This window comes from Phalacrocorax carbo, chromosome Z (assembly GCF_963921805.1).
Source record: "Phalacrocorax carbo chromosome Z, bPhaCar2.1, whole genome shotgun sequence".
Taxonomy (NCBI): domain Eukaryota; kingdom Metazoa; phylum Chordata; class Aves; order Suliformes; family Phalacrocoracidae; genus Phalacrocorax; species Phalacrocorax carbo.
Genome location: NC_087548.1, coordinates 52,569,716 through 52,597,102, shown reverse-complemented (window position 1 = coordinate 52,597,102; position 27,387 = coordinate 52,569,716). Strand labels below are relative to the sequence as shown.

Here is a 27,387-nt window from a genome sequence, read left to right as displayed (position 1 = left end):
TGCTCCAGTTGCTGATAATCAGACTCTTTGCACACATATGTGTGCGTGCTCACGCCAAGTATCCATCCAGGAACTAGCTGTAGACGTGTACTGAACCTGGAAGCTAGTCCCTAAATTGCCTGGTCTCCCAGTTGCACCATTCATGGACACATGCGCAGGTCTCTCCCACTTGGCTGGTTGAGGCCTGCGACCTTACCTATAGCTGACCCCCAGGTGTTAGTCTTTCAGCAGCTCCTCTTTCAGACCCTCTGGATTTGCCAGCAGCTGATTCTGACTTACAGCCATTCAATACATGGCTCACAAGCATCTTCCTCCACTCACTGTAGTCAGGCTTGGTGCTTGCTGGTGATTACACACATGCCAGCATATGTATCCACACAGAACATGCATGTGCTGTAGTCTAGTTGCTGATATCCCAGGCACATGGACCTCTGCGGCCTTTCTCCCGTTGCTGGCACTGAGACTTCCACAGTGTCTGGTCTGTGCAGTTGCTGGCTCCACAGGTGTGCAGATCCCTGTAACTCATGGTTCTGTGTCCAGTTGTGGGCACTTAGACTTCCATAAACACACATGCATGTAGAATAGAGACACCCCCAGCATGAAAAATAGTTAGAAATGGAATTTAATTAGAAGGCAGGATCAACTGGTGATCAGGTGCACGGCATGGCCAGACAAGTGCTGTTTACATGGGGCCGGCCCTTTTTCTGCCCTTTTTGTTCTTTTTAGCCATGCTTCTCATCTGCAGGTTGCCTTGATGCTTCCCTTCCCCTGCCTTTGGTTCTTCCCCTAGATGTCCCATCACAAGTCTTGCACAATCCCCAAACGCTTTCTCCTGGCACCGGGTGGTGAGTTGTATCACCCTGTAGGCAGTAATGCCCTTGATCTGTAAAGAAACCTGGAGAGCCTCTCCCATTGACGCATCTGGGGTGTCAACCCAAGACCAAGGGGCTGATGCTTTAAGTTGCAACTTTGGGAGGAGCCAGGAAGGGGGCGCCTGTGGTGCTGTCTGAGTTAACTGGGGTTCCTCTGCCTGGTGGTGTGCCTCTCTGTTCCTTGGGGTTCATGGAGGTGAGCCTTTAATCCTGTAATTTAACAGCTTTGATATGATAACTTGAGATGGGGTAATTGCAAGTGTTAGCAGTTTATAGTCCTGGGAAAGTAGGATACTGAGTTTTTAAGAAGTGCTTGCCACTGACCTCCTTGGGTCCTCATTGGGGTCAAACCAGTGTCTATGGGAAGGCAGTTAGTGAGACTACTGTGTGCTTTTGAAAACCCACCTTGTTCTCCCACACTTTAAAGCATTCAAGCAAGCAGATGGCTAATCCCTGAGCAGATGGGCAAGAGCCAAACTACTGGGGGGTAGGGGGGAAGGTTGGCTTTGTGTTAAAAATGGTACCATTGTAAGTTTGTAAAATCTGGTCGTCAGTATAAGACCAAAAGAGCTCTTCAGAAAGCTTGTTAGTTTTTTTTTTAGAAACAAAGGGGGCTATTAGAGTTACAGCTGCTGCTGCTTTTTTTGAAAAACAGGAAGTCTTCCAAAGTTTTGTAATTACCATTGCACTTGTCTTCATCTTACAGTACAACAGGTGATACATCTCGATCAAATCTTTTTGAGGATGCTATAAGTGCACTTGGTAAGTGGAGTGTTTTTTTAATGTAGACGTTATTTTGGTGCAGCAGAAACAAATGACGGATTAGCAGATGTTGACGTTCTCTTCTATATCTGTCATTGTTAAAGTTATAACCAAAGTACTCTTCTCTAAGACCTGACGTTGGTATCTTGGAACCAGCATCAAGAACTTCTTTACTGGAGAATATTTCACTTCATATATTTTTATTGTGTAAAAGGAAGATCTTAATTCCTGGGTTTTTTTCCCCCCCTGTTTGCCTTGATTTCTCTTCTAACTATGCAGTTTGAAGTGGCTCGACTAGAAGACTGGACATAAATATGTATATGCTTTTCTTTTCACCTTTTCTTCCCAGTGTGCAGGTCTGATAAAATGGCTGCCTTTATTATTCACTTGTTCCAGCTTTGACAGTACTGTCTTTTGACATATTTAGTTAAGATAAATTCACCAAATCTGCTCTTTTTGGGTTGAGGAACGAATGCCTCCGTGTACTTACAGTCAATTCATTTTTCTTTTGACAGTTTAAATGTCTTTGCTTCTCAGTGGAATAAACAAGGTAAAAACAATAGGAGGTTCTGCCCCTCATTTATACTGATTGTACTAGCTAGGAAATTACTGAGCAAACCCACAACTCCTTACTCCTACTTATATTTTTCGGAGGGGATTTTTTTTCAGAGTGTAGCAAATTAAGGTACAGAAATAAGACAAAATAGAAAATCCACCGCTTCCTTATTTCTGTAAACATTAAGTTGCAACTTGATTCAGAAAGTTAAACTGATTTAAGAGTTCTACATTTTTGTGTAGGGGTGGCAGGTGTTGTGATTAAGAAGCCCAAGGTGATTTAGGAGCAGTAGTAATGTTTTATGTGTATTGGTGGTAGCCACCAGGTTTTGTCTGTCTAACTGCAGTTTAGGTCTTATGACATATTCTTTTAGACTGAAGAAATGTATGAAACTGAAATACCTGATAGATGCTGTAGGAGACAACCAGTTGAGTCTGTTACATCTTTAAAGTGACTACTGCTACCAGAGGTGCTGCAGGCTTCATTAAGCATTCATTATACCTTAGTGGCCGAGGTGTGGTCATCACAAATACTCATGTTGACAATGTTGACAAAGTTTAATTAAGCTGGTGTTCTTCATTCAGTTATCTTCAGAACTGAAAAAAATTTAATCTTTCAATGTAGCAGGAGAGCATCAGCTCACTGTCCATTCAATATGGAAGTTCTTTGATTGGTATCTGGTACAACAAACGCACATGTCCCTAACAGTTTAGAAATAACAGGCATTGAGTGTAATTTCTTGAGTAGGCATACTGCAAGCATTATATGCCAAAGAAATTTTCAATGGCAATAGGCATGAACTCTGTGGTTCTTTTTCTTTAGAAATAGTCTTAAAAGGAATTGGCTTGCACGAATTCATGTAGTATGTTTTTTACATCCTAAATAGGATCCTAGGCATGTTACTACTGTGGCTTCTCAGCTACATTGCCTGAAGATCGTTAACTTCGCTTTAAAAACAGGGATTGGTTTTCTACTGAGTTGCTTTTGTTATCAGTTAAATGCACTGACTGAGAAATGATCTGGGTGTTTGTGTTACATGAAGATCTGCACGTCTTGCAGTTCCTGTGCAACCATAGCCTTTCACTGGAGCAGCCTTAAGCTTTCTTTAGAGCATGGGACAAGAATTATTGTGGGGAGTGTGATGAACTGGATTTGAAACTTAATCCAGCTTTAAAATGTTATTTGAAAGACAAAAGCAAAAACCAGAATCAGTTCAGCAATGACCTCACAAACATTTCCAGTAGCACTGTGTAGAGGTAGGCCTGCTTCTATATCATGACATTGCTGGTGTGCAATTCCTGAATCATTCTTGGTCTTACTTTTTCATGACTTCTGTAAGTAGATTGTATATGGAATACATGTGCCTAAATTTGTAGTAATTATGTTTCCTTCTTTGGCTTTTAATTATGGCTACATAAGCCATAATTATGTAGTCTGTCCAGAGCAAGTTGACCTTGCATCTCTTTTTCTGTACCAGATCCCTCATGCTGTTCTAGTCTCTACCTAGCTTATTCTGAAAGAGCACTACAGAAATGTTTAAGCAGTAACTAATGAGATCAAAAGGTGTTCTGCCTGTTATTTACCTTGACTAGTTTGTTAGCAATAGTTAGGGTAAACTAGTGCTGTGTAAGAAAGAACATGAGCCATAAATTTAGCGAAATCACTGTGTTGGGACATTTGTTGGCTTGGCTTTTTTGCTTTTCTGAAGATACATACAGAAGTATGTATCTCTAGAGTGAGGTGCAGGTAATTTTTTTATGTCCCTGAAAAAATGAAGGTAGTTTGATCTTGTAGTTGTATATGAAGACGTGAACTTATCACTCCTTAAATTCAGGTTGGCACTGTCATTTTGAAGTCCAAACAATAAATACTCAAATTAGTCAAGGGTTGTAAATCTATTATTTATCTTTATGGATAATGCACAAGTATCCTTGGGCTAGGGCTGTTTTGTTATTTGTTCTTGAGTATATTACCCTCAATCATACATCCATTGATTATTTAGAAGCATTCTTTAAAAATCAGGCAATGTGGTTGTGTAAATGTTGGCTTGAGTTAAAACACCTTCTCCCTAGGGTAATAAAGCTTGATATTTTCTTGGTTCTTTTAATTGTGACTCACATGTCTTAACAGAGTAGCACTAGCAGTATTGTTTCCTCTACCTTTTTTAATCTGTTGGGTTTTTTTATTGTTAAGTATTTAAAATCTTTCCTGCCACTAACTTGCTTAGTGTTACAGAATCAGTAGTCGTGTTCCACTGAGATGAGAAATACCTTCATCCAGGGCAAGAGATGGTATTTTAATGCCTGGATTTGGGTGGGGATTTTTTCCTGTTTTTGCATGGGAAGATAACCTTTAAGATGTTGCTCAATTACAATTTATAACAGGATAGTTATTTTTTTGATTTGTTAAACCTGCTGTCTCCTTTTAAGGAAGGGAAATAAAATTGGTTATGAAAAGAGACAATAATTTTCCCTATGGTACCAATGGGTAATGATATGATCAGTTGCCCTTAATTTGCTCCATGTATAGTGTGTGCACCCTTTTATCTTGATGGCTGCAGGTATGGGCAGTTTCAGTCCATTACGCTGTAAGAGGTGGGGAGTTCGATGTGATGGATGTCCAGTCAAATATACATGAATTAAATGGCATAACTTGTTCTCCAAAACCCTCGTTGAGGTCTTGAGTGACTTTCCTAACTCTTCTGCCTGACTTGAGTTGGTCTATGTTTAAGTTGATTAAATTACTTCGATCATCATCACAAGCATGTGGCAATACACAGTGGTAACTTGGTCATCACTATTTGTCATCTATCTAACCATAACATAAAGTGTTTATCTGGAAGAACCTCAGCGGCTAACAATTTGACAGGCAGATTTCTGCCTAGAAAGTTTAATTTCCAAACTTACGCTGCAGGAGACTTTTCTTGCTTACATCAGGAATTTAATATTAGCTGTGAGGGTGCCCTTGACCTTAGATGAAAGCATAGACAGGGAATATTATTTGAATTACTAGTACAGAAGTATCACAAGTGCTGCTTTTTTCAACAGAAGTTTGCATTGTGTTCATTACCCTCTACTGTTCCAACCAAATGCAAATGAAATAACCAGAATATATTTGGAGTTAAAGCAACAGAACCATGGCAGGTTTAATATGAGCTATCCTTTATTCTTCAAAGAATGACTGAAATTTGGGTAGAAATTAAATTTCTGTTGAACTGTTGTGACTTTTTTGCCTTATTCCCTTAAAATTGTGGTCATGTTACTTCTAGTGACGGGTCAGTCCTATGAGAATATGGTGACTGAGATCATGTCAATGGGATATGAACGAGAGCACGTAATTGCAGCGCTGAGGGCCAGCTTCAACAATCCTGACAGAGCAGTGGAATACCTTTTAATGGTGAGCAGTTTATTCTACTTACACCTTGTTCTTTCACTTTTTATTTTGTCCTCACTAAAGAATAATTTTAAGTTTGATCTACTTGTTATTTTGAATATTATCCATCAGTGAGAGTAATACATGCGTATAGAGGAACAACATCAGAGCAGAGCATCTGGAAGGCTGAGATTTGGATTTTGAGGATCATACTGTGTAACAGGAAATACTGAAGTCATCCATAAGTACCGCTATCACTTTTGTGATTTTTATTCTTTGTTGATTTGCATGGATATGTTTGTAAAGTATGTCCAGTTACAGTGATAGTTTTAGCTGCCAATGGCTAGCTCAAGGAGTGATTTTGTGTCACATCTTAGTGACAGCATTAGCTCTATTTTTGAATTAGTACCTGTAACATCACAAAGGCATTTTTTAAAGTTCCAGTTCATTGTTTTTACTAATATTGCACATAGTTGGAATATACTTTCCAAAAAGAAAGGTTGGAGAGTTTTCTGAGGTGTGCTTAATTTAACTGGTGTTTTAACTTAAGCAGTGTTTTGCAGAAGAAATAATTTCTCATTTGATAAATACAGTTTGAAGGGTGAAATGAACTTCACTGGTGTGCAAGGAAATAGAGGAGTAGCTTCACTTTAATGGAAGTCTCTGAGTTATTTTAGGGGCTTTTTGGATTACTTCTCATTGTGTACCTTAATCTGACAGGTGCATTGTGACCACCAGACAGTCTGTCTGGGAGTTTGTTGCTTAATCAGTACTTCCAGTGCATTTAGGTTTCACTCTAGCATACAATTTTCTTCCCTGATGTGATATTTCCTTGTTTCAAATCTGAACTTTATTAAAAACTTGAAGCCAGATATTTTGAACCAGTCCTCACAAAACACATGCAGATTGAATTTTTGATATATTGAAATCTGCCATCTTTCCCTCCAGTTATAAAACTTACCTTTGGTTAATGAAGTTTTTCTTCAGCAGTTACAGCTACAAGTCATTGGTGTGATTGCTGCTTACGTTAATGATCCCAGGACTTTGTAACCTGCACTTTTTAAATAGACAACAAATGTTTCGAGTACATGAATGTAATAAGTTCAGTTGTCATCTAGTATTAGGCCAACAAAAGGTGATAAATATTGTCTTGCCCTAAGGGTGAATGTAGTAGCTCCCATCTATCTGCCATAAGTCTGGAATCTCTAATGTTTGCTTTTCATGCCTTAAAAATCTTGATTTTACTGTTCATTCTGTCTGTACATATACCATAAATCCAGTGCCTTCTGTAAGTGTTGCACTTGCCATGCCTGTGCCAATCATATACAGTGTGCAGTGCTTGTACACTTAGTCTGGTATTTCCCTGATCTAGCTTATTTCTGTACAGGAAATCCTGAACAGAAATAGAGCATCCTGATGCTGTGAGAAGCTGATGGAGTTAATCTATTTGGTAGACATGCCATGTGTTGAAGTCTGATTGGTCTGTTGGTTGCAGCCTCGTAGTTTGGTAATTTTTAGGAAACATTTCTTTACTGTGAGGGTAGTCAAACACTGGACAGGCTTCCTAGAGAGGTGTTTGATGCCCCAAGCCTGTCAGTGTTTGACGCATTTGGATAATGCCCTTCATAACATGCCTTAACTTTTAGACAGCCCTGGAGTGGTCAGGCAGTTGGACTAGGTGATTGTTGTAGGTCCCTTCCAACTGGAACTATTCTGTTCTAAATGTGTGCATTGCTTGGGCTGGGCCTGATGTGATTTTACCCTGTGGGGAACAATGTCAGATAAAAACTGCTCTGATGCTCAATTAAACTGTAAACTATTGTTTAATCTATCATAAGTCAAGACTGGCCTCTTTGCTGTGCAAGCAATGTTTACATGCAAAATTAATTTTATGTGAATTAGTATTATGCCTTATTCTGTTGGATAGCTCTATGAACAAGGTCCATACTTCTCACCAGTCTTGTCTGATTAGAATTGTACATAGTCACGGTTATTTGGAGACTGATACTTCAGGCATGTATTTAAGAGTTAAGATGTCCAAGATGACCAATAATCTCTACGTAAATTTGGTTGGACTAGTTTCCGTAGTGCTTCCTTTCAAGAGCAAACTTTAGGTTTAAACAAGCATATGCTGTTTGACATGGGCAGAGATTGCAGTGACAACATATGCCTGTGAATAGGTGAAATCAACCAATAAATTTCATATGATTAACCCAAGTTCCTACATCATACTTAGATTGCCAGAAATGACTGATTTGATGGGAAAAGGTATTTAAGCAGTGCTCTGCAAGGCACTGATAAGAGTGTTACCTCAGAATTATGTCATGAATGGAATTTTCTTCCCCTCTTGCGAGGGAGGGACACATAGCAAGCTGACCAAGCCATGTAACAGTAAGGAAGTGTGTGTCAGGGAGAACTTGTATTTATTGCTCTGAGTCGCTTAAACATGGACTTGATTAGGTGGTTTATACCTTGATGTGCTTCTTGTCTCACAGGTAAGGCAAAGTTTTGCCTGGAGCACTGTCCAGTTCTCACTTTCTAGATGTGGCCTTTATTAGCTGTGTATTTGTCCTTTTTGTCCAGCTATAGTGATGAATGTATCATGTGAAGAACACGATTTTCAATCTGCAATACCTACCAGTGATTTCTATGCTAGGTTTGCCAAATCTCTTCATTGTCTGGTTATGCTGAAGTTCTATGATTATTTCTACCCACACTATTCCTTATGATTTGTGGTTCTCAAACCAACGGGTGCCTTCATTTGAGGCAGGTGAAATACATTCAGTTATACCAGTGCTGATGCCTTCCTAGACTTATCTGGATTGAATATGCTGGAAGACTGTAGAAAAATGGAAATTTTTGATGCCCTGGAAAATGAGTGTTGTGAGGTAGAGGATGTTGTATAGTCTTGCCTGTTTGGGGTTGGGTTTAACATAGCTCCCTCTGCTGTTATCCTGTGTGTCAGGAGGCTTACTGCTCTGTGGAGTCTGCCTCTTGAGCTTCTGTCAGGCAACTTCCCTTGTCCCCTTGCCTGTTACCACCAGGGCTTGTAGTCGCATAGGAATCTTTCTTGGTGTCTGTCTGTCTGATGCCAAGCTGCCTAAGTTTCTGGGCTTCATGGAGGAGGATGGAAAGGACAACTTGGTGCAGGAGTTCAGTGACAGTGGGGTAGGCCTGGTTAGGGTGGGAAGTTTGATGGATTCCTATGCAGGAGAAAGGTAATAGGGAAAGGTCTGTCTCGGTTGTATAACCCACATTCTAATTTACCATAATTGTTCTTTTTCAGATTTGTCAGTTTCATCCCCCTCAGAAATTGATTCCTTTCTAAAGTTGTTTGCACATGGAAAATAAACAAAATGCAAGTTAACTGGCTTTTTAACTGCTAAAATTTAGTAATGTACAGGGCTTTTCACACTTAAGATGCAGTATATGACAGTTGTTACGCTGTTGAGTTGAGGAAAGAGGTCCTGATATCCCTAAGAAAATGGAATTTTTTGAACTGTCTGCTAAAGGCATAACAATGAACTATGCGAGGCTGGCAAAACAAGTTGAAGGCCAGAGGCAGAGAGATATGGAAGCACCTGTTTCATGACTGTATCCTTGAGGAGAGCTGAGAGACAGATTAAAGCAAACATCCCACCTCAGAAGCCGCTGGGAACGGGGTGATAAAGTGTGTAGTCAAGGAGAAAAACTAATTGGAATGTAGATAAGAACTAAAACAAAGTGCCCATTTTGGGAACTGTCCTTGAGATAATACTGAAAATCAGGCCCATAGGCCAGGAACCGGCCCCCCCTAAGTCCCTTAATCTATGAGCATGTGCAGTAAATTAAAGTGAGCGATATTGTTACATCGAAGCAAGAAAGAAATTAACCAATTATTAGCCGGAGCATATGAATATTAGCTGTGACTGACATGCTTAACTATATAAATGCCTTGTAGTTTCTTGCTGTGGTGTGCTAGCTTTGTGGGTTACCACCTAGCACCCATCTTTGTACAAAAATGACTTGAATAAAATGCCTCCACTCTGTGTGTATTTTGGCGTTTTGTACACCGGGCGAATGAACACACTTTTCAGGATAACAGTCTGAAGAGCCATGTTCTTATATCTCTTTTCAATTTCTTGCCAGATTGTGTGGCATCTATAATCTTTCCATTAGCATTGTGTACTACAATTCTGTTGCTGTAATGTAACTTTATTTGCATAACACTATAACATATTGTAACAGTGTATTTAGTTTAACTCTTTTAGTCCTTTCAACTATCTTAGAATAGGATTCAAAGCAAGTATTTGTTTATGGATTAAAATGTATTTTAGACTGATGCAGTGCATGCTTTACTACCTCACTATACACACCACATATTTTTACTCTTAAAAAATAAATTACTCTTTTCACAGTATTCTTTTCTAGTTGTGAATGCATACCTATCACGGTATCTTGCTTTGTATTTGCAGTGAAATTTTTTCCTTCATTTTGAAAACTCAATAATACATGCAGTAAAACAAGTAGGTAATTATGTGAACTGTGGCTTTAGGGTATACCTGGAGATAACCAGGATGCGGCTGAATCCTCTCAAGCAACAAGCAGTGGTGCCTTTCTATCTCCAGCAGTGGCTGCAGCAGTAGCAACTGGACCTACAAGTTCATTTGGAGGTAAGAAAGGTTATATTTGGGAGGATGTGATAAACACATGCACGTAGGCATTTTCTGCTTCAGTGAATTTTAAGTTTGTGGTACTTCTAAACTGATCAGAGTGAATTGGATAAGAGCTGTAACATGGAAATTCCAAGTGTGGTACTTGCTTGGAACAAATGGCTTGTGTATGTGGATATATCTGGCATAAAGGATTAATTTCTAAAAATGTTGTGAACTTGCACGATTCCTTTGATTCAGTGTTCTGGATTTAAGCATAAGACCACAAATATGGAGGGAGTTGTGTCTTCTCTCACTTAAATTCTGGCTTCTTACTTCTGTGGCTACCTGTGCACTGTTGACCTGCCTATACTAAGTTTCAAGGGAGAAACCTGCAATAAGGCTGTGAGGTGTAGACCTGAGACACCTGTCCATGAGCCACTCCTCACTCAGCAGTGCAGCACATATACAGAGTGGTTGGTGCTTGCTGAAGAGAACTGTCTTAAAGGGAAATAAATACATGAAAAGAGCAAGGAGCAGGAAAGGTCTGTGTTAGGCTGTGGCAGAGATCGGGTTCAAGATGTAAGCCTTGATATAGGCCAGGGTATTAAACATACAGGTAGTAGTGACAGGCACACATGACATCTGTAAAGAGAGAAGGGGGGAATGGGATATTTCAGAGCACTTCAGACACTGCTGTGTTCAAGGCAGTACCCAACAGTATAGGATGTACAGAACGGCAAGAGTCACTTAAGAACAGAACTGACCTACTGCAGGAGGTGGAGAACTCTGTTGAGGTGTAGAGACAAGACAGGGGGCCAGGTAAGTGTTTCTGAATGAGGTTACTCAGGGGAGACATAATGAGAAAAGTGCTGGAGATCAAGGACAGAAGGCTGTTGGATCTTAAGAGAAGGCTGGGTGAAAAGAAAATGCATTGTTTAACCTTAGTATAAAGAATTCTTGCTTAAAGCTAGAGTAAGTTAGTATGAGGAAGCAAGCTCTTCTGTTCTTCAGTGAGGGGTATATTGTCCACTTTAACATCCTGTTTCTGTCTAGTTATAGTGTAGGTATGTATTTCATTAAGAATTTTGTTAACTTTTTAAAAAGCATGTTCTCTCATTGATTTTTTTTTTTTTTTTTTCAGGACATCCACTTGAGTTTTTACGAAATCAGCCTCAGTTCCAGCAGATGAGACAAATCATTCAGCAAAATCCTTCTCTGTTGCCTGCATTGCTACAGCAGATTGGACGGGAAAACCCTCAACTACTGCAGGTGAATCTTAAAACAACAACATAATGCTGCTAACTTTCAGCTTTACAAGAAAGGGATATGTTGATCTTAGCTGGGGTAGTGTGTTAGTGGCAGTTACAACGTTCTGTTGTTAGCTTTTCAGCAGTTGCTGCTGTACAGAATGTATTTTCTCTGACACTAGAAATGAGTCTGAGTTTCTTTGTAAGAGGTGCAAAGGGCATCAGGAAGAGGGATGGGGCACTGCAGTTGAACTGAAACAGGAAACTGCATTTCTTATGGTTAGATTTAAACATTTTTTCTCTGTGCGCTTTTTACACATTCTTTTGACTACTGAATTCACTAAAAATATTCTTATGTGCCTGTTGGCAGGATTAAACATGCTTTATTTCGATGTATTTATTTCTTTTATTCTCCCATGCACCACAGCAAATAAGCCAACACCAGGAACACTTTATTCATATGTTGAATGAGCCAGTTCTAGAGTACCACCAAGGTTTAAGTGGGAGTGAAGCCAGTATTGGAGTAACAGAACCTGGAAATACTCACATGAACTACATTCAAGTAACACCTCAGGAGAAAGAAGCTATAGAAAGGGTGAGTCTTCCCTCTTTGAAAAGTTTCTTGGTTGTTGCTGTAGGCTGTTGACTCTGGTGCATGCTTGATACATGCCTTAACTTAAACTTTTTTATGCTCAGTAGTTCTGCATCAGTTCTGATATTTTTTTATTTGATGTCTCATAGGTGTTGTAGTCTTGTTTCAAATCACATCTCTTCTTGCTTTAAAGCAATGGAGTCTAATACCTCTTCAAGCTGTCTTACTAAGATACAGAGGTTTTTAAGTGATCAGGGACCACCTGTAATAATTGATGATTGAATGAATTTTCCACAGGAATTGGAACTCAGGTAGTAATTCCTCTGAGGCAGTAAAGCCTCAGACAGTACTGTTATAGATCGTCTGGTGATAGGTTTCCAGGTACAAAGGTGTGTCTGCCTGAGCACTGTTTGCAAAGTACTTGGATAGTAAGAGCTCTCATAGTTAAGTAGATTAGCTGAAGTTGCTACTTAACCCAGTTATTTGTCTATCCATGAGAATATTAGTTAATTATAGCTTTCTAAATATACAGGTGAACATGTCTACAAAAGTATACTTGGGGGTGGTATATTGCACTCATACTGTGTGTAATACTGATTAAATACGGACTTGTATACATGGCAATGCCTTAGAGATTTTTATTAGAACAAATTGCAAAGACTTACATCAAACTGTGGTAGTGTTTTTATATATCAAAGACAATGTTTTTCCTCTGGCAAAGCAGAAGGTTATGTAAGGATCATCAGAAAAGCAAAATTCAGATCTCAGGGAAATTGCCAATGAATAAAATTAGTCTAATAAATGTGTTTGTTCAGGTACTTCTTCACAGATCATCCTCTCTAGTCTGCTGCATTTCCTTTTAAAACCATTTTATGCAGTAGAGCATTACCTCTACAACGTGTTCCAAACCCAGCAGAGACACCTGTATGCTTCTTCCCCTTTCCATGAAAGACACACCTCATAGCTGCACTGTGTAGTCTATTTTTTAAATAGTGAAAGTCCAGTTGAAACAATCGGAAGTGGCTTCATCTGATGTGTTGGGCTACCTACTAGTGATCACAGTCTGGGGGGAGCTTTTGTTCCAGGCAACTTTTATTAAAAATAATGAGCTTTGTGTAATTAAACAATGCCCATTTTAATCTACTGGAGATTTTTTCTCTGCAGCAGTGCAATGTGCTGTTACTTCCTGACATTACTGTGGCCCAAGGCTGTTTTAGTGACTTAATATGGCAGTGACAGAAAAGAGAAATGTTTTATGGTGCTTTATTAGACTCATTCAAATCACTTTTTCAAGTGAGAGTTCTGTATACTGAAGACAGGCAACGCCGCCTTATTCTTCACTCACTAAAGGTTGTATTGATGTAGGCAGCAATGTTTGTTTCAAGAATGCAGTAGTTGCTTAAGTGGCATCTCAAGATACTAGACATAAAAAGAAGATTAATATACAAATGTACTTTCTAAATATGTTTCTTTTCTTCAGTTAAAGGCATTAGGATTTCCTGAAGGACTTGTGATACAGGCATATTTTGCTTGTGAGAAGAATGAAAACTTGGCTGCCAACTTCCTTCTACAACAGAACTTTGATGAAGATTGAGAGACACTTTTTTATTTCACACCTCACACCAGTGCATTACACTAACTTTGTTCACTGGATTGTCTGGGATATTTGGGCTTATATTCATAACACTTGGTGTATGGTATATGGGGAAAGGTGGAGAATATATGAAGCAAAGCAAAGAAAGGAGCAAGTATATCTGCTTTAAATTAGCAGATGCAGAAAATTACACAGTGTAAAATAATACAAAACCAAAAATCAGCTTCTGCAGATAATTAGTTCCTTCCATAAACTGTAGGTTAACTTCTTCTAGGTTTTCACTCTTATTGTACTAGTTCCAGAACAGTAGCGTAACACCCTGCTTCATGTTCCTTTCTACTTTGTATTGGTTTTGGAAGTAGTGTGCGCTACCTAGATTCTACAATCTGTATTTCATGGCAACACTGGATAGAAGCTTTGTGAAATCTAGGAGATCTGAGCAAATGTAAACACGAATGCCAAAATATGAGTAGTTATTTTGCTTTTTCAGATGTGTTAAAGTGGTGCAAGAAGCACAGTTTTCTGTTTAACGCTGGATTAAAAAAATGTTGGCTTTTTAAAAATGAAAACCCATTTAACTTAAAAGTGACTTGGTTATTGAGAAATCCCACCCCCTCCTTTGCCACCTCAAAAGATCTGAGAAGCTGTGGCATACAGGGAAAATTATTTTCCTGTTTACATATTTTTCTTTTGGAAAAATGGTCGTTGGCAAAATCATGGATATCTAATTACTGTTCAGTTCAATGTTATGTTGCAGTAACAGTTACAAAGGTGATAGGCTGCATCTTTGGTTTTGCTATATGCACTCTTGTGAATTGAATATTCTTTTTCAGCCAACAAACAAAATGCAAGCTTATTTTGTCTGCTGCAAGGAGACTTTATCAAATGAAATTTATCTTCCTGCAGCATTTGCAGTAGGGCTGTAAGCATCTGAAGATATTGGCATTCTGTTGCTCTTGAGTAAATTGTCATGATCAAGCTATATCTGTTCAATAAGGACTTTTTGGATTTATTCACTTTGAGGAAGAGAAGCTCATAACTTGAGATATCAAGCAGACAAGTTATTCTAACCCAAAAGAATCTGAACTCATACCTTTCTATTGAAAATAAGCACTCGTTATAGTTTTGAGTCTTACTTCTTGGTATCAACTTGTCATTCATTTTGGTTAGTCAGCATAAAATGTAACAATCTTCCATCGATATAGGTTGACTTTTAGAGACAATTTTGTCCATCATTGCAATGCTAGCCATGAAAACAACTTCTAACTTAATCTAAAGCTATTACGTGCAATATTTCCTGAACACAGGTTGGGGATGTTTTGAGTTTTTACTGTTGTACTCCAATTGTTTAGATTACAAATTTATCTCTACAGTAACCAATAAAAGATTATTTGTGGTACAGCACTGAGCTATTGTACTACTAATTATATTAATGATTTAGTGGTACAACTGAAAAATTATTTTCTGCTTAGTTTGTGTATCAGTGGCTTAACTACTTAACTACTTAACTGCTACTTAAGCTCAAAGTACAAGTCAAGTGTCCTGAGAAAAGAGAACAAGGACTGAAATGTTTGTGTTTGTATTTTGTTTGTTTATTGGTTGGCCTAAGTAGTCTGTTAAATAATTATCTGCACAAAATAATGTATTAAAGCGTTTTACTTTTTCTTTCTATCATTAGACCTCTGTGGTGTATTTTCATATAGTGTGTATTTTAATTACTCAGATTTTATTCTTCTAAATTTTCACAGATGTTTAAGTGTTCCATAGCACAACCCAAATCTATCAGTAGTAGGTGTGATATTGGTAAACAGAAAATAACTCTTCCATAACGCTTTCATTTTAAAGAAGTTAACATTAATACCCAAGTCAGCCAGTAAACTTCAGCTAAATACGATTCTCAGTGTATATATGGACTGGAAGAGATGGATTTTGATTTAGCACTCTGCAGGCAAAAAGGGGCTATTTTTTACCTGTAAAGGGACCAGCTGCCAGCTACTCGAAAAATGCCAAACTGAGATGAGTTCTTGAATGTACTTTACTACATAGCTAAGAGAAAAGTTTTTAGTTTCTGGGAGCCTTCTGTACTGATCAAACCACTATCAGAAATAACCATTCCTTGTCTAGGAGGGTGGAGAGTAAAGCAAGAATGTCTGTGGGTGTTTCAGTCTACTCCCTCCGGTTTTGTTTCTGAAATATTTACTTAAGTGTATTTGAACGAAAGGCTGTTGAACTTGGTCTTTGTGAAAGCCTAGTAGCTTTGGTCATTTGTAACTTTGCATGCTGAGAGACTAAGGGGTTTGTAGCTGCTGTAGTTGATGCCTTCCTGATAATTCTGTTCCCGTTTTTCAGCAGTGGAACAGTGTTTGTGTGACTTCTGATGAACAGCAGGGGTCTGACTTTATATGCCAGCAAAAATTATCTATTCAATAGCGGGTTACTTGGCAGGGAGAATCATCTACCTCTTTTGTAGTTGCTGCCCAAAGGGGAAGAATATATGGAACTCATGGTGTTGCGAAGGTAAGTGTGACCTGAACAAGTTGCATAAGTTCCCTGGGTATGCTGTGCCTTGTTCTCTGTCAAGTACTCCCAGGAATTGCCTGCACAGTGTTTTTCAGCTTGTTTGCTGCAGATATCTTAGGGATTTGGGGAGCCATCTCCTCAGGGCTTTGTGAACAGGTGCTAAGAAAATCAAGTATTTCTTCCTAAGTTTTGATACTGGAGTCCTTACTTTTTTTGTAAAACTTCTAAGCATCTGCTTAGTGAAAAGCTATTCATGATGCACTTTTAGCTGGGATTACAAAAATTACTCTGAAGTCATATTAACTCTAGTTGTTTGTTCTTATGTCCTCTATACAGCTGAATTTTAATGCTGCGGTGCATTAACCATGTCCAGAAACCTCTTATGAATCTCGCTAAAGTTCAAGAGATTAGATTGGCGATACGCTTTGTTCTTACCACTTTTAAGAGAACTCTTTAGACATGATGTAATCACTCATGAAGTCAAACTGTGGCTCTGATTTTAAAGTCTCAGATTGAGCTTTACTTCAAGAGTACACACGAATGAATGAAACTGGGAGACACAAAGCCAAGTCCTCAAATAATGTAAACAGATCTGTCACCTGTGGTTTCATTGGATATTTCAGTTGGTTTTAGAGATTTGGAGGCAGGCATGTTAATGTTTAATTTTTTTACGCTGATTTCTTTCAAGCACAGCTCGCTCTGTGCACAAAACTAACCTAGAGTTTCTGCGCTTGAAAGGTACTATATAATTCAATGGAAACAATAAGGTGGAAGTGAAGAGAGAACATCTTTGTCAGTAACATTTTTAGGTGGTCTTCCTTGCCTGGTTTGGGATACCAACAAAGTGTTCAACACGCTCTTTTGAAAAACATTATTTTGAAACTACAGCTATGTGGTTCAGAAGCCACAAATTATAAAACTTTGTGACCTCACAAAACTATCCAGAAAAGTAGTCTTATTCCATGTGTGATGAGATTATGTACATGATTAATTTAATTTACCACAAAATACATGACTGATCAGCATTGCTGATGATTGGAAAGCTGCAGGCTGTAGCTGATGCTGCTGACCTGATTGTCAAGTGCCAGTGCTGTATTTATATTTTCTCAGAATATATGACCTTAAAAATGATATTAAGCTTTTAGATTCTTCTTAACACTCACTTCTTACCTCCTCCTTGATAGTGAGAAATTCTTATTGGCTAGGCAAGAAAAATATTAATAAAACACAATTTAATTCCAGTTCTAATCAAAGCACATTTTATGAAGACAGTAGCATCAGTGGCATCTTCTGTGCCTAGGTCGCTGTTCAAAATCAGTGGCAAACTTGCATTCCTAAAACACTGAACCGCAGTTTGACGTGAACAAGAGTGACAATTTTGCTCCTGTTCAGGATAGCAGAATGGAGAGCTGATGCTGCTGAATACAACAGTTTGGCATGACTATCTGTGGGAGAGGCATGCAAATAGCATTTAATGGTGGCTTTGTCGGCTGCTGCTAGTGATGAGGGTAGCGTTGTGTTCTGAACTCAGTTCACAATTCACTTTGGTTCAGAATTGTTGGAAAGGTTCTGTTGCTTTGCAAGCTTATTGAAGAGTCAACTTTGTCACTTGTGAATTGTGTATCCTACACTGCTTAAAGTGGGGGCTAGTTGAAAGCTAAGAATGCAAGTGAGGAGAACTGAGAAGGTCACTAATGGATTGAGAAGACCGTTTTTTTGGAAGAAACATTATTTAAGCATACTAATGCAAAGTGAGGCTGAAGCTGAAATCATGCATTTGATGCACTGTATCTGGCATTCAGGCTGTCAGGTGGCAGAGATAAACTGGTGTATTTCATGAGAGAAATAGCTTGTTGGAAGCTAGTGTTGCAAGAAAAATAAGTTTGACTAATGGGGCTTCATCTAATGCATAGGCAGAATTCTGCCATCTGTGTATATAGATTTTGAAATCGAAGACACTGATGCTGCAGTTTCTTTTCATTGCTGCACTTCTGGAGTTTATGGTGTCTTTAGAATGCTGTATTAGGCCTTAATAAGCCTTAACGTGCCCTAATAATACCTTTTGAATGTGTTAGATATAAGCGATTAAGCCTGTGTTTACATAAATAGATACCTTATTGGTAAGATGTTATTTGCATGATTGTGGTTTGTAGGTGGAGAAACTGTAAGCTTGTCATCATAGTCCTCATTCCAGCTCAAAAAATTCTCTCTACTTGATTGTCACATCTTCATAGCCTGCATGGAACAATTAGTGTATTTTACAAGTGTCTGGAAGATTGTTTTTGTAGCTGCTTCTATGTAGCTTCTCCTTGGGAGTTTTGCTTTATGGCGAGAAGAAAACAAGTAGTTGAGAACACTGAGACAAATGAAACAAAGTTTTCTATATACTTACCTTTTACTAGATTCTACTGATCTCCAGTGTTGTGTGTTTGTAGACACTCCGCTGCCCTGAAAATGACTGCAGTTTTTTGCTTTAGTAGAATCAGTAGCAGGGTCATCATTATGCAGTGGCTTTAATCAGATGGAAGTATAGGTTGCCTCGTTTTAATCCTGCTCTCCCTTTACCTCTGACCCCGGCCACAGTGTTGCTTGTCTTCATGTTAACGCTCAGATTTTGTAATTGTGGATTGAACTACACTTGGGAGATTAAAATGAACAGTTCAGCCGTCGGATTAAACTAGCAGTTACAGAAGCGTAGACAGAGGTCATACAAAGCTGACCAGGCTTCTTGTACGGCTGGCATACAGGGTAGCTGTGAGAAAAGGGGAGAAAAGGATGAAGCGATTCATTTTGCGTTTGGGGCAAGAGAAGGTAAAATGCTTGCCAGGCTACTACAGCAGTCTTAGAAGCTCTGCTGGGACTGCAGAGTTTGTCCTAGGTTAGAGACACTAACAACATGCAAATGAGGTGGCTAGAGAGGGTAGATACCTGAAGAAACCTCTCTTGTTTATGTGAGGGTTTTTATAGACATGAAAGTATACATTTTATAGACATGCAGCTTGCAGTATCAGGGTTGGACTTAAGTTGTTATTTCCACTCAAAATTGCATCACTTTTGTCATGCAAACTGAGTGTAACCTCATGATGTCAGAATGTGTGCTACTTCTTAATGGAGACTTATCCCAAATCTGGCTATGTAAACCTGAAAGCAAATAAAACTGTGGAGAGGATGAGTGTAGAGGTGGGAAACGCAGTCATTTAAGTTCGTCTGGCAGAAACTAGAGTTTGGTCCTGGGCTTGATCAGAGTACAGGCTGTTAGGCAGATCTGAGCAGCTTAAACAGTGTAAAGGACTAACAGTAACACTCGGAAAAAGCAATGATTATGAAGGAGGTGGGATGAGGGTTTTGCAAATATTTGCCATTCTGGGATTTTTTAGAAAGCTAATTTTACTCACTGAAACTCTGTCAGCCTCTATTCTAAGATTCTTTGATCATTTTTTTCCCTAACTTTTCAGCTTTAAACAATCTGGAAGGAAACTTTCCATTCTTGGTGTCTCCTTGTGACTTTTTAATATGTTTCAGGTAAAACAGAATTCTTCTGTTTTGGAAAACAATATTGGGAGTAAGGGATGCACTAGTTTTTCAAATTTCGAAATTGTTTCACTGTGCAGAGTTACTAGATATCTAGAAGTTGTTGGATGTCGTCTTTTTTTCCATCTGTGTGTTTGGGGCTAGGAAGAAGAACACTTATGAGGGCCAAGTTGTTTTTCTTTGGCTTCCAATGTTGAGTGCCCAGGCAGAGCTTCCGTGGTACAAGAAGTCTGGAAGCTTTGGGTATATCAGTCTTGTTCATGTCAACAAATTTGAGAGCTTGTATGTAGCAAGTTAATGTTTCTGGTCTGTGCAAAAAGAATTATCTGACCTATTCTGCATATGCTGATTTTACTGTTCATGCACAGACCACTTGTTCATTGTAGTCAGGGAAAGGTGGCTGTTCTTGCTTGCTGTGAAAAGTTAGAGCACTTGAAATCTCTAGGCTTGGACAGGACCAGTGGAAAGGAAGAAGGCACAGGGAACAGGCTTTGAATAAAAGAGGTAGAATTTTTGAGCCACTTGGCCTAAAAACAAACAGAAGCAAGTGAGACTGTATTGTACTGTTACAATAACTTTCATTTACAAGTATGTAAAACTTGAGCTGTCCATTGATAGCATTTTTAGTAACTTAATTTTCTCCTCACCTTTTTTGAGATGTTCCATTTCAGTTTGGCAGCAGTTTGACGGGCCCACTTGCAGATACTGTGCAGATCACAGGGTATGAATCACCAGCTCTGAAAATGAGTCCTGAGAAGCTGGAGCATCGCCTGTCCTCTGCTATCCGCAAATATATGTGACGGGTACTACAAAGTTTCTGTCACCTTGTTCTCGTTGCTATTCTGCTTGGAGGATAATATCCTGTAACAGTTAAGATGCTTATTTAGTTGAAGTGGAAAGGTTGTGTGGTTTTTACCACCATCTGTGAACCACAAAGGGACGGAATCTGAATCAGTTTTTCATATGGCAACCTTAACTTTACGGTCAGGTTGGTAGATGGATGTGCTGTTCACACAGGATCATATTAGGTTTCAGGATCATTTGTGTCTAAACATACTTGACTAATGGAGGGCATTGTTCTTAATATAATGAAGTAAGATTCAAGTCAAATGTTGGAATGGGTTGCCCGTAGCAGTTGTGCTGTCTCCATCTTTGGAGGTTTTCCAGTCCAGAGTCACTGAAGGCCTGAGCATTCTGGTATGATCCTATGGCTGACCCTGATTTGAGCAGGAGGTTGGGCTAAGGATCTCCTGAGGTCCCTGATTGATCCAGTGTCTCAAATTTAAGTACTCTTGTTATGCAACTGTACCATTCTGGTGGGGACATAACTTCTGTGAAGGCTTATTTTCCATATCCTGTCCTTTCTTTTGTTTGGTTGTTTAAGTGTAAAGGCTGACTAAAGAGCGTTTGAATACTTAGTTCTGCCACCTTCATTCTGTGTCTCTTCATATTTTAAGCAGACTGTAGAAGTTTACAAAGCAAACTTGGCTGACACTGTTGGTTCTTTAAAAATTCAGTGATGTCAACACAAGTTAGATGAGGCTTAAATTTATTTCTTTCTTAGGTTCTGATGTGTGAGAAAAACAATTTGCAGGAGCAGATAGCTGACAGTTCTTATCCGGTGAGTGATATTACCATAAACTGAAAAAAGGATTTTTGACTGGCGTATAATACAAATGCCCTATGCACCTCTGATATTTACTGTAAAATTGTCTGGCCTCCTTTACCTGGTATGGAAGCAACTGGCCATTTGTTTATTTTCAAAAACATTGCTTCCACCATGGGCTTACTTTCTCCATTGCCAGCTAAAAGTTTCTATTGGTGTTTGTGAAAAATCTTATTTTTAAGATGCAAAAGCCCTCCCAGAAAGCTTAATTGTGAGGTTTTTTTAAACAGATCATCCAGATGAATAAGAACATGAATTTTATGAAAGTGTAGACTGAAGTAATTTTAGAAAATGTTACTAGAAAGCCCTTACTATTTTCAGATCAGCTATACAGCTCAGCAGTCTTGTTCACTCTGTCTGCGTTGGAAAGAAATGAATAGATCTTAAATATCATACAGATTTCAATGACCTAGACTCCCAGGCTTGCCTTGAAGAGAAAACCAGTTGAGTCCCTTGGGTGGGTTGTCAGAAGGTGGGAGAAATCACATAGCGGAATCCACGCAGGCTGTAAGAGGGAGTGCTTAAAAACTATGTGCCAAGACTGTTCTGCTGGAAGAAACAGGGTAGTCTTTCACAACGTGCCAGTGTGTTGGGTTTTCAGACCATTCTGGTGAGCATAGAAAAAAGCAGATGCACAAGCCAGTGCTTGCTGTTTCTGTTTTATGCTCTGGGTTGTTGTCTAGTTAGATTTCATTTCCTCTGAGATTCTCTGACTTGGGACTGCCCTGAAAGATTGCCAAGATGGGTTCATTTACTTTCCTGGGGTATCTTTAAGTTCAGCTAGTAACACTGATGAATAAGGAGGAAGTAGCATAGTGGCATTAATTTTTTACGTCAACAAATTATTTCTTCAGGTGGAAGTTGGGAAGAGGTGGAAATCTGTCCTTCTTGCAACAGCTGGTACTAAAAATCTAGAAACAAAAACAGTCTTTCACCGCTTACCATTGTGCAGTGACTACTTCTGTCACATGATCTCCTCAGGTTTTTATGCTTTGGAACTTGCACGTTCCAGCTGTCGACAGTGAAAAATGGGGCTCTCATTATCCTGAATCAGTCTGTCAATCCATAAGATGTAAAACAGTGTGTTTATCAAGACTTTTAGGAGCCAGAAGGTCAAAGCTCCCTTTCATCCATGAAAGTAATGCATTTGCTTTTTGGGAGATGCTAAAATGTGTCCTAATCTAAGGTAGAACTGCTTTGGTCTCCATGCCACTGAAGCACTTTGATGAAAAATGACAATATGAAAAGCAATGTCCATGTGGAAGCTTCTCAGAGGATTTGTCACCCGATAATCTCTGAACAATTAAGAGCAGATTGAGTGTGGGAGGAGGAATTCCTGTTCTGGAATGACAGGGCGGGAGACAGCACCAAATGAGGTGCTGTAACTGGCTGTCTACTATTTCACTTCAAAGGACCCCCTCATTATCAGTCCTGAAGTTACCATGCACCTTTCTAGCTATGAGAAAATGGGAGGGGTAGAAGAAAGCATTTGCTTTTCAAGCCTGCCTCTCTTGCTTATGCACACAGTCTGAGCTATCTCAAGCCTATAAATTCTTGAGCTCATTCCTGAGTGCTAAAAGTATCTTGACAAACCAATGAACAGAACATTCTGCAGTGGATGTGAAAAGAAATACTCAGGCTAAGAGAGTACTCTGCTGTGTTCCTGAATGAAAGTCTGCATTTTGAGAGCCTGCCTGCCTGGCCTCTGTCTGAATTTGGTCCCGAGCAGACTAGGAAGGAGGCAGTAACTGAAAGAAACAAGCCATGCACTGAATGGGTACTCAGTGCAAACAAAAGAGCCATCTGCTGATCAGACGGCATCATATTGTACAGGGTTTTCTGGCAGAGAAAGCAAATAGTGATACTGCTGCTGTTAGAGAACGGTGTGCTTGGTGCTGTGAAGGACTCCAGATACTCCCTGACAGCATAGGAATAAATATTTTACACCATTAGTTTACTCCTTGATGCCAGTCTGAGAGCCTGAAAGTAGTCTTGTCTGCTTTAGACTTTTACACTACAAAGCAGTGGCTTGTTTGCATGGTGCCTGTTTTCTGTACGTTTTTTGATTGCATTAGCGAATCAGAAGCTGGTAACTGCTTTCCTTTTTTCCATTCCTTCTGGACTCAGAGTTGGAGATTGTTTCAAAGGCAATCACTCTGACAATAAATGGAGAGTGTGGTAACTTGAAGGTATAACTGCTGTAAAGGGAGAAGGAAGAAGTTTTTTCCAACCTCCCTGTCCAAAATAACCCTGGTGCCCCCATATCACCTCTCTGTTGCATCTTGGTCTTTCCTTGTGAAAAAGATGGTGGTACCTCAATAGAAATGGAAGTGCGATTTACATCATCAGTTGGCCCAAGGCTATATTGCATTACAGTGTATAGTAAAGGACCTGGTTACATTACATCTTCTCTTGTCCCTGCAAGTCTCCTGTAATCATTGTGGAAATACTGCTCACGTGAGGAATAAGCAGGTCCGTAGGTGTTCTTGCTTATGGCAGTTGACAACCTGAGAGGGGATTACCTGTGTGATACCAAGCTAGGTGGGGCTCTGCACAAGGCACTTGAATGTAAGTTTGACTTTTATGGCTCTCACAAAGTGGAGAGCTTTCAGTGCCCAAATGGCAGCTCAGCCCTTTTGAGGATTTTGGTGAGTTTGGTTTCTTCAGATAAACTTCAGTCCTCAGGAAAACTTTTTTGAAAGTGGACCCCTCATATTAAATCTTTGTCAGCTGGGTCATTTGTCATAGAATCATAGAATTGTTAAGGTTGGAAATTAAGGTTGTTGGAAGTTGTTAAGGTTGGAATTGTTAAGGTTGGATCGAGTCCAACCGCTAACCTATCACTGCCAAGTCCACCGCTAAACCATATCCTCAAGCACCTCATCTACCCTTCTTTTAAGTACGTCCAGCAATGGAGACTCCACCACCTCCCAGGGCAGCCTGGTCCAATGCTTGACAACCCTTTTGGTGAAGAACTTTTTTCTAATGTCCAACCTAAACTTCCTCTGGTGCAGCTTGAGGTGATTTCCTCTCGTCCTATCGCTTGTTACTAGGGAGAAGAGATTCACCTCCGCCTCGCTACAACCTCCTTTCTCATAGTTGTAGAGAGGGATAAGGTCTCCCCTCAGCCTCCTCCAGACTAAACAACCCCAATTCCCTCAGCCGCTCCTCGTAAGACTTGTTCTCTAGACCTTTCACCAACTTCATTGCCCTTCTCTGGACACACTCCAGCACCTCAGTGTCCTTCTTGTAGTGAGGGGCCCAAAACTGCACACAGAACTCAAGGTGCAGCCTCACCAGTGCCGAGTACAGGGGCACTGTCACCTCCCTGCTCCTGCTGGCCACACTATTCCTGATACAAGCCAGGGTGCCATTAGCTGCCTTGGCCGCCTGAGCACACTGCTGGCTCACATTCAGCCAGCTGCCAACCAACACCCCCAGGTCCTTTTCCTCGAGGCAGCTCTCCAGCCACTCCTCCTGTTGCGGTTTAGCCGGCAGCTCAGCCCCACACAGCCGCTCGCTCACTGCCCCACCGGTAGATGGGGGAGAGCTCAGAAGGGTAACGCTCGTGGGTGGGGATAAGAACAGTTGAATAATTAAAATTAAAAGAAACAACACCAGAAATGCAATGTAAAGGAGAACAACGAGAGGCGCAAAGCCCCGGGGGAGGGGGGAAGGGAGGGGAGAGGAGGAACGAACCGCCGAAACCAACCGCACGCGCCGCAGCCGCCCGCCGACCCGCCGCCACCCCCAAGCCGCAGCTGCCCCCCCCCCGCCAATATACTGGTCATGGGGTCACATGGTATGGAATGAACCTGGCCAATGCGAGGGAAGCTGGAAGGGTCCCCGACCCCCCACGGTGAGGAGAATTAACCCCTTCTCAGCCAAAACCAGCACTCCTCCCCAAGCCTGTAGCGTTGCGTGGGGTTGTTGTGACCCAAGTGCAGGACCCAGCACTTAGCCTTCTTGAATCTCATACCGTTGGCTCTGGCCCAATGATCCAGCCTGTCCAGGTCCCTCTGTAGGGCCTTCCTGCCCTCCAGCAGATCAACACTTCCACCCAGCTTGGTGTCATCTGCAAACTTACTGAGGGTGCACTCAATCCCCTCATCCAGATCATCAATGAAGATATTGAACAGGACCGGCCCCAACACTGAGCCCTGGGGAACACCACTTGTGACTGGCCACCAACTGGATTTGACTCCATTCACCACCACTCTCTGGGCTCGGCCGTCCAGCCAGTGTTTAACCCAGCGCAGAGTGCACTTGTCCAAGCTGTGAGCAGCCAGCTTCTCCAGGAGAATGCTGTGGGAGACAGTGTCAAAGGCCTTACTAATGTCTAAGTAGACAATATCCACAGCCTTCCCCTCATCCACTAAGCAGGTCACCTTATCATAGGAGACCAGGTTAGTGAGGCAGGACCTCCCTTTCATAAACCCATGCTGGCTGACCCCGATCCCCTGGGTGTCCTGCATGTGCCACATAATGGCATTCATTAATGCCATTATCAATGGATGATCTGCTCCATGACCTTTCCTGGCACCAAGGTCAGGCTGACAGGCCTGTAGTTCCCCAGATCCTCCTTCTCACTCTTCTTGTGGATGGGCATTACATTCAGTATCTTCCAGTCATCTGGGACCTCCCCAGTTGACCAGGACTGCTGATAAATGATGGACAGTGGCTTGGCGAGCTCCTCTGCCAGCTCCCTCAGTATCCTCAGGTGGATCCCATCCAGCCCCATGGACCTTGAACACCCAGGTAAAGGAGCAGGTCAGTGACTGCCACCTTGTGAACAACTGGGACTTCATTCTGCATGCTATCTCAGTTTCCCAGCACAGGGGCCTGACAATCCCAAGGATGACCAGTCTGACTATTAAAGACTGAGGCAAAGAAAGCATTAAGTACCTCAGCCTTCTCCTCATCTTTTGTGGCAAGGTTACCTTCTGCATCCAACAAAGGAGGGAGATTCTTCCCAGTCCTCCTTTTGCCACTGATGTATTTATAAAAACATTTTTTGTTGTCTTTAATGACGGTGGCCAGTTTAAGTTCCAGCTGGGCCTTTGCCTTCCTAATCTTTTCCCTGCATAACCTCACAACACCCTTGTAGTCCTCCTGAGTCACCTGCCCCTTCTTCCAAAGGTGGTGAGCTCTCCTTTTTCTTGAGTCCTAGCCAAAGCTCCCTATTCAGCCAAGCTGGTCTTCTCCCCCACCTGCTCGACTTATGGTATATGGGGAGGGCCTGCTCCTGCGCCTTTGAAACTTCCTTCTTTAATAATATCCAGCTTTCCTGGACTCCTTTGCCCTTCAGGACTGCCTCCCAAGGGACTCTGTTAACCAGACTCCTTAACAATCCAAATTCTGCCCTTCCGAAGTTCAGGGTAGCGGTTTTACTGACCCCTTCCTTCTCCAAGAATTGAAAACTCTATCGTCTCATGGTTGCTGAGCCCAAGACAGCTTCCGGCCACCTCAGCGCCAGTGGCATCCATCATTCATGGCAAGAAAAAACTTAGCAAAAGTGTAATTAGAAATTACCCTTATGGGATTTTTTAGTAACTAGAGCAAAGGACAAGATTGCTTGTAAAGAATAGGTCAACTGACGTAGCCCAGTCTGTACCCCTATAACTAGGTTAGCCTACATCATCTCAAGCAGCTGGCAGAGCTGAAGTTGAGTACTGGGCTGCTTTAGATCTGATGTAGGCTGGTAATTACCCTTCTCAGAAGATACTGCAGCCTGTTTTAAGACTGCTTGTCAAGTGAACATGAATGTATCTTACCTCAAGAACTCAAGCTGTCTTTGGTGATATGTTGAGTGCACATAAGGCAGTAAAATAATGGACGGGAGAGGTAGGTTTTACTTGTCCAAATAACAAAAAACAAAACAGTGCCCACCTAGGAGTCCTTTGAGTGCCAGCAATAATAAAGCCTGATTACTTGTGGGTTTGTGGCTCTTAATAGACATTGAGCCCTCATAGACTTTTCCCTTTGTTGAGATGTTTATAAAATTTTTCTCTCTTGTGAATTTTTGGTTTCTAACCTCATAT

At 40.6% G+C, this 27,387-nt stretch overlaps 1 protein-coding gene and 1 long non-coding RNA gene across 2 annotated transcripts in view; both read left to right on the top strand.

Moving 5' to 3' along the window:
* Window positions 1-15,300, top strand: part of RAD23B (RAD23 homolog B, nucleotide excision repair protein) — a 34,558-nt gene extending 19,258 nt beyond the window's left edge. The window contains exons 5-10 of the mRNA XM_064439272.1: window positions 1,579-1,634; window positions 5,459-5,586; window positions 10,097-10,214; window positions 11,338-11,465; window positions 11,871-12,038; window positions 13,516-15,300. Of these exons, the coding sequence (XP_064295342.1) occupies window positions 1,579-1,634; window positions 5,459-5,586; window positions 10,097-10,214; window positions 11,338-11,465; window positions 11,871-12,038; window positions 13,516-13,629 (712 nt within the window). The 3' untranslated portion in view covers window positions 13,630-15,300. The remainder of the gene's footprint in view (window positions 1-1,578; window positions 1,635-5,458; window positions 5,587-10,096; window positions 10,215-11,337; window positions 11,466-11,870; window positions 12,039-13,515) is intronic.
* A 393-nt stretch (window positions 15,301-15,693) lies between these two features.
* LOC135310645 (uncharacterized) overlaps window positions 15,694-27,387 on the top strand; it is a 47,214-nt gene continuing 35,520 nt past the window's right edge. Inside the window, exon 1 of the long non-coding RNA XR_010370728.1 lies at window positions 15,694-16,146. This is a non-coding gene — a long non-coding RNA (uncharacterized LOC135310645). The remainder of the gene's footprint in view (window positions 16,147-27,387) is intronic.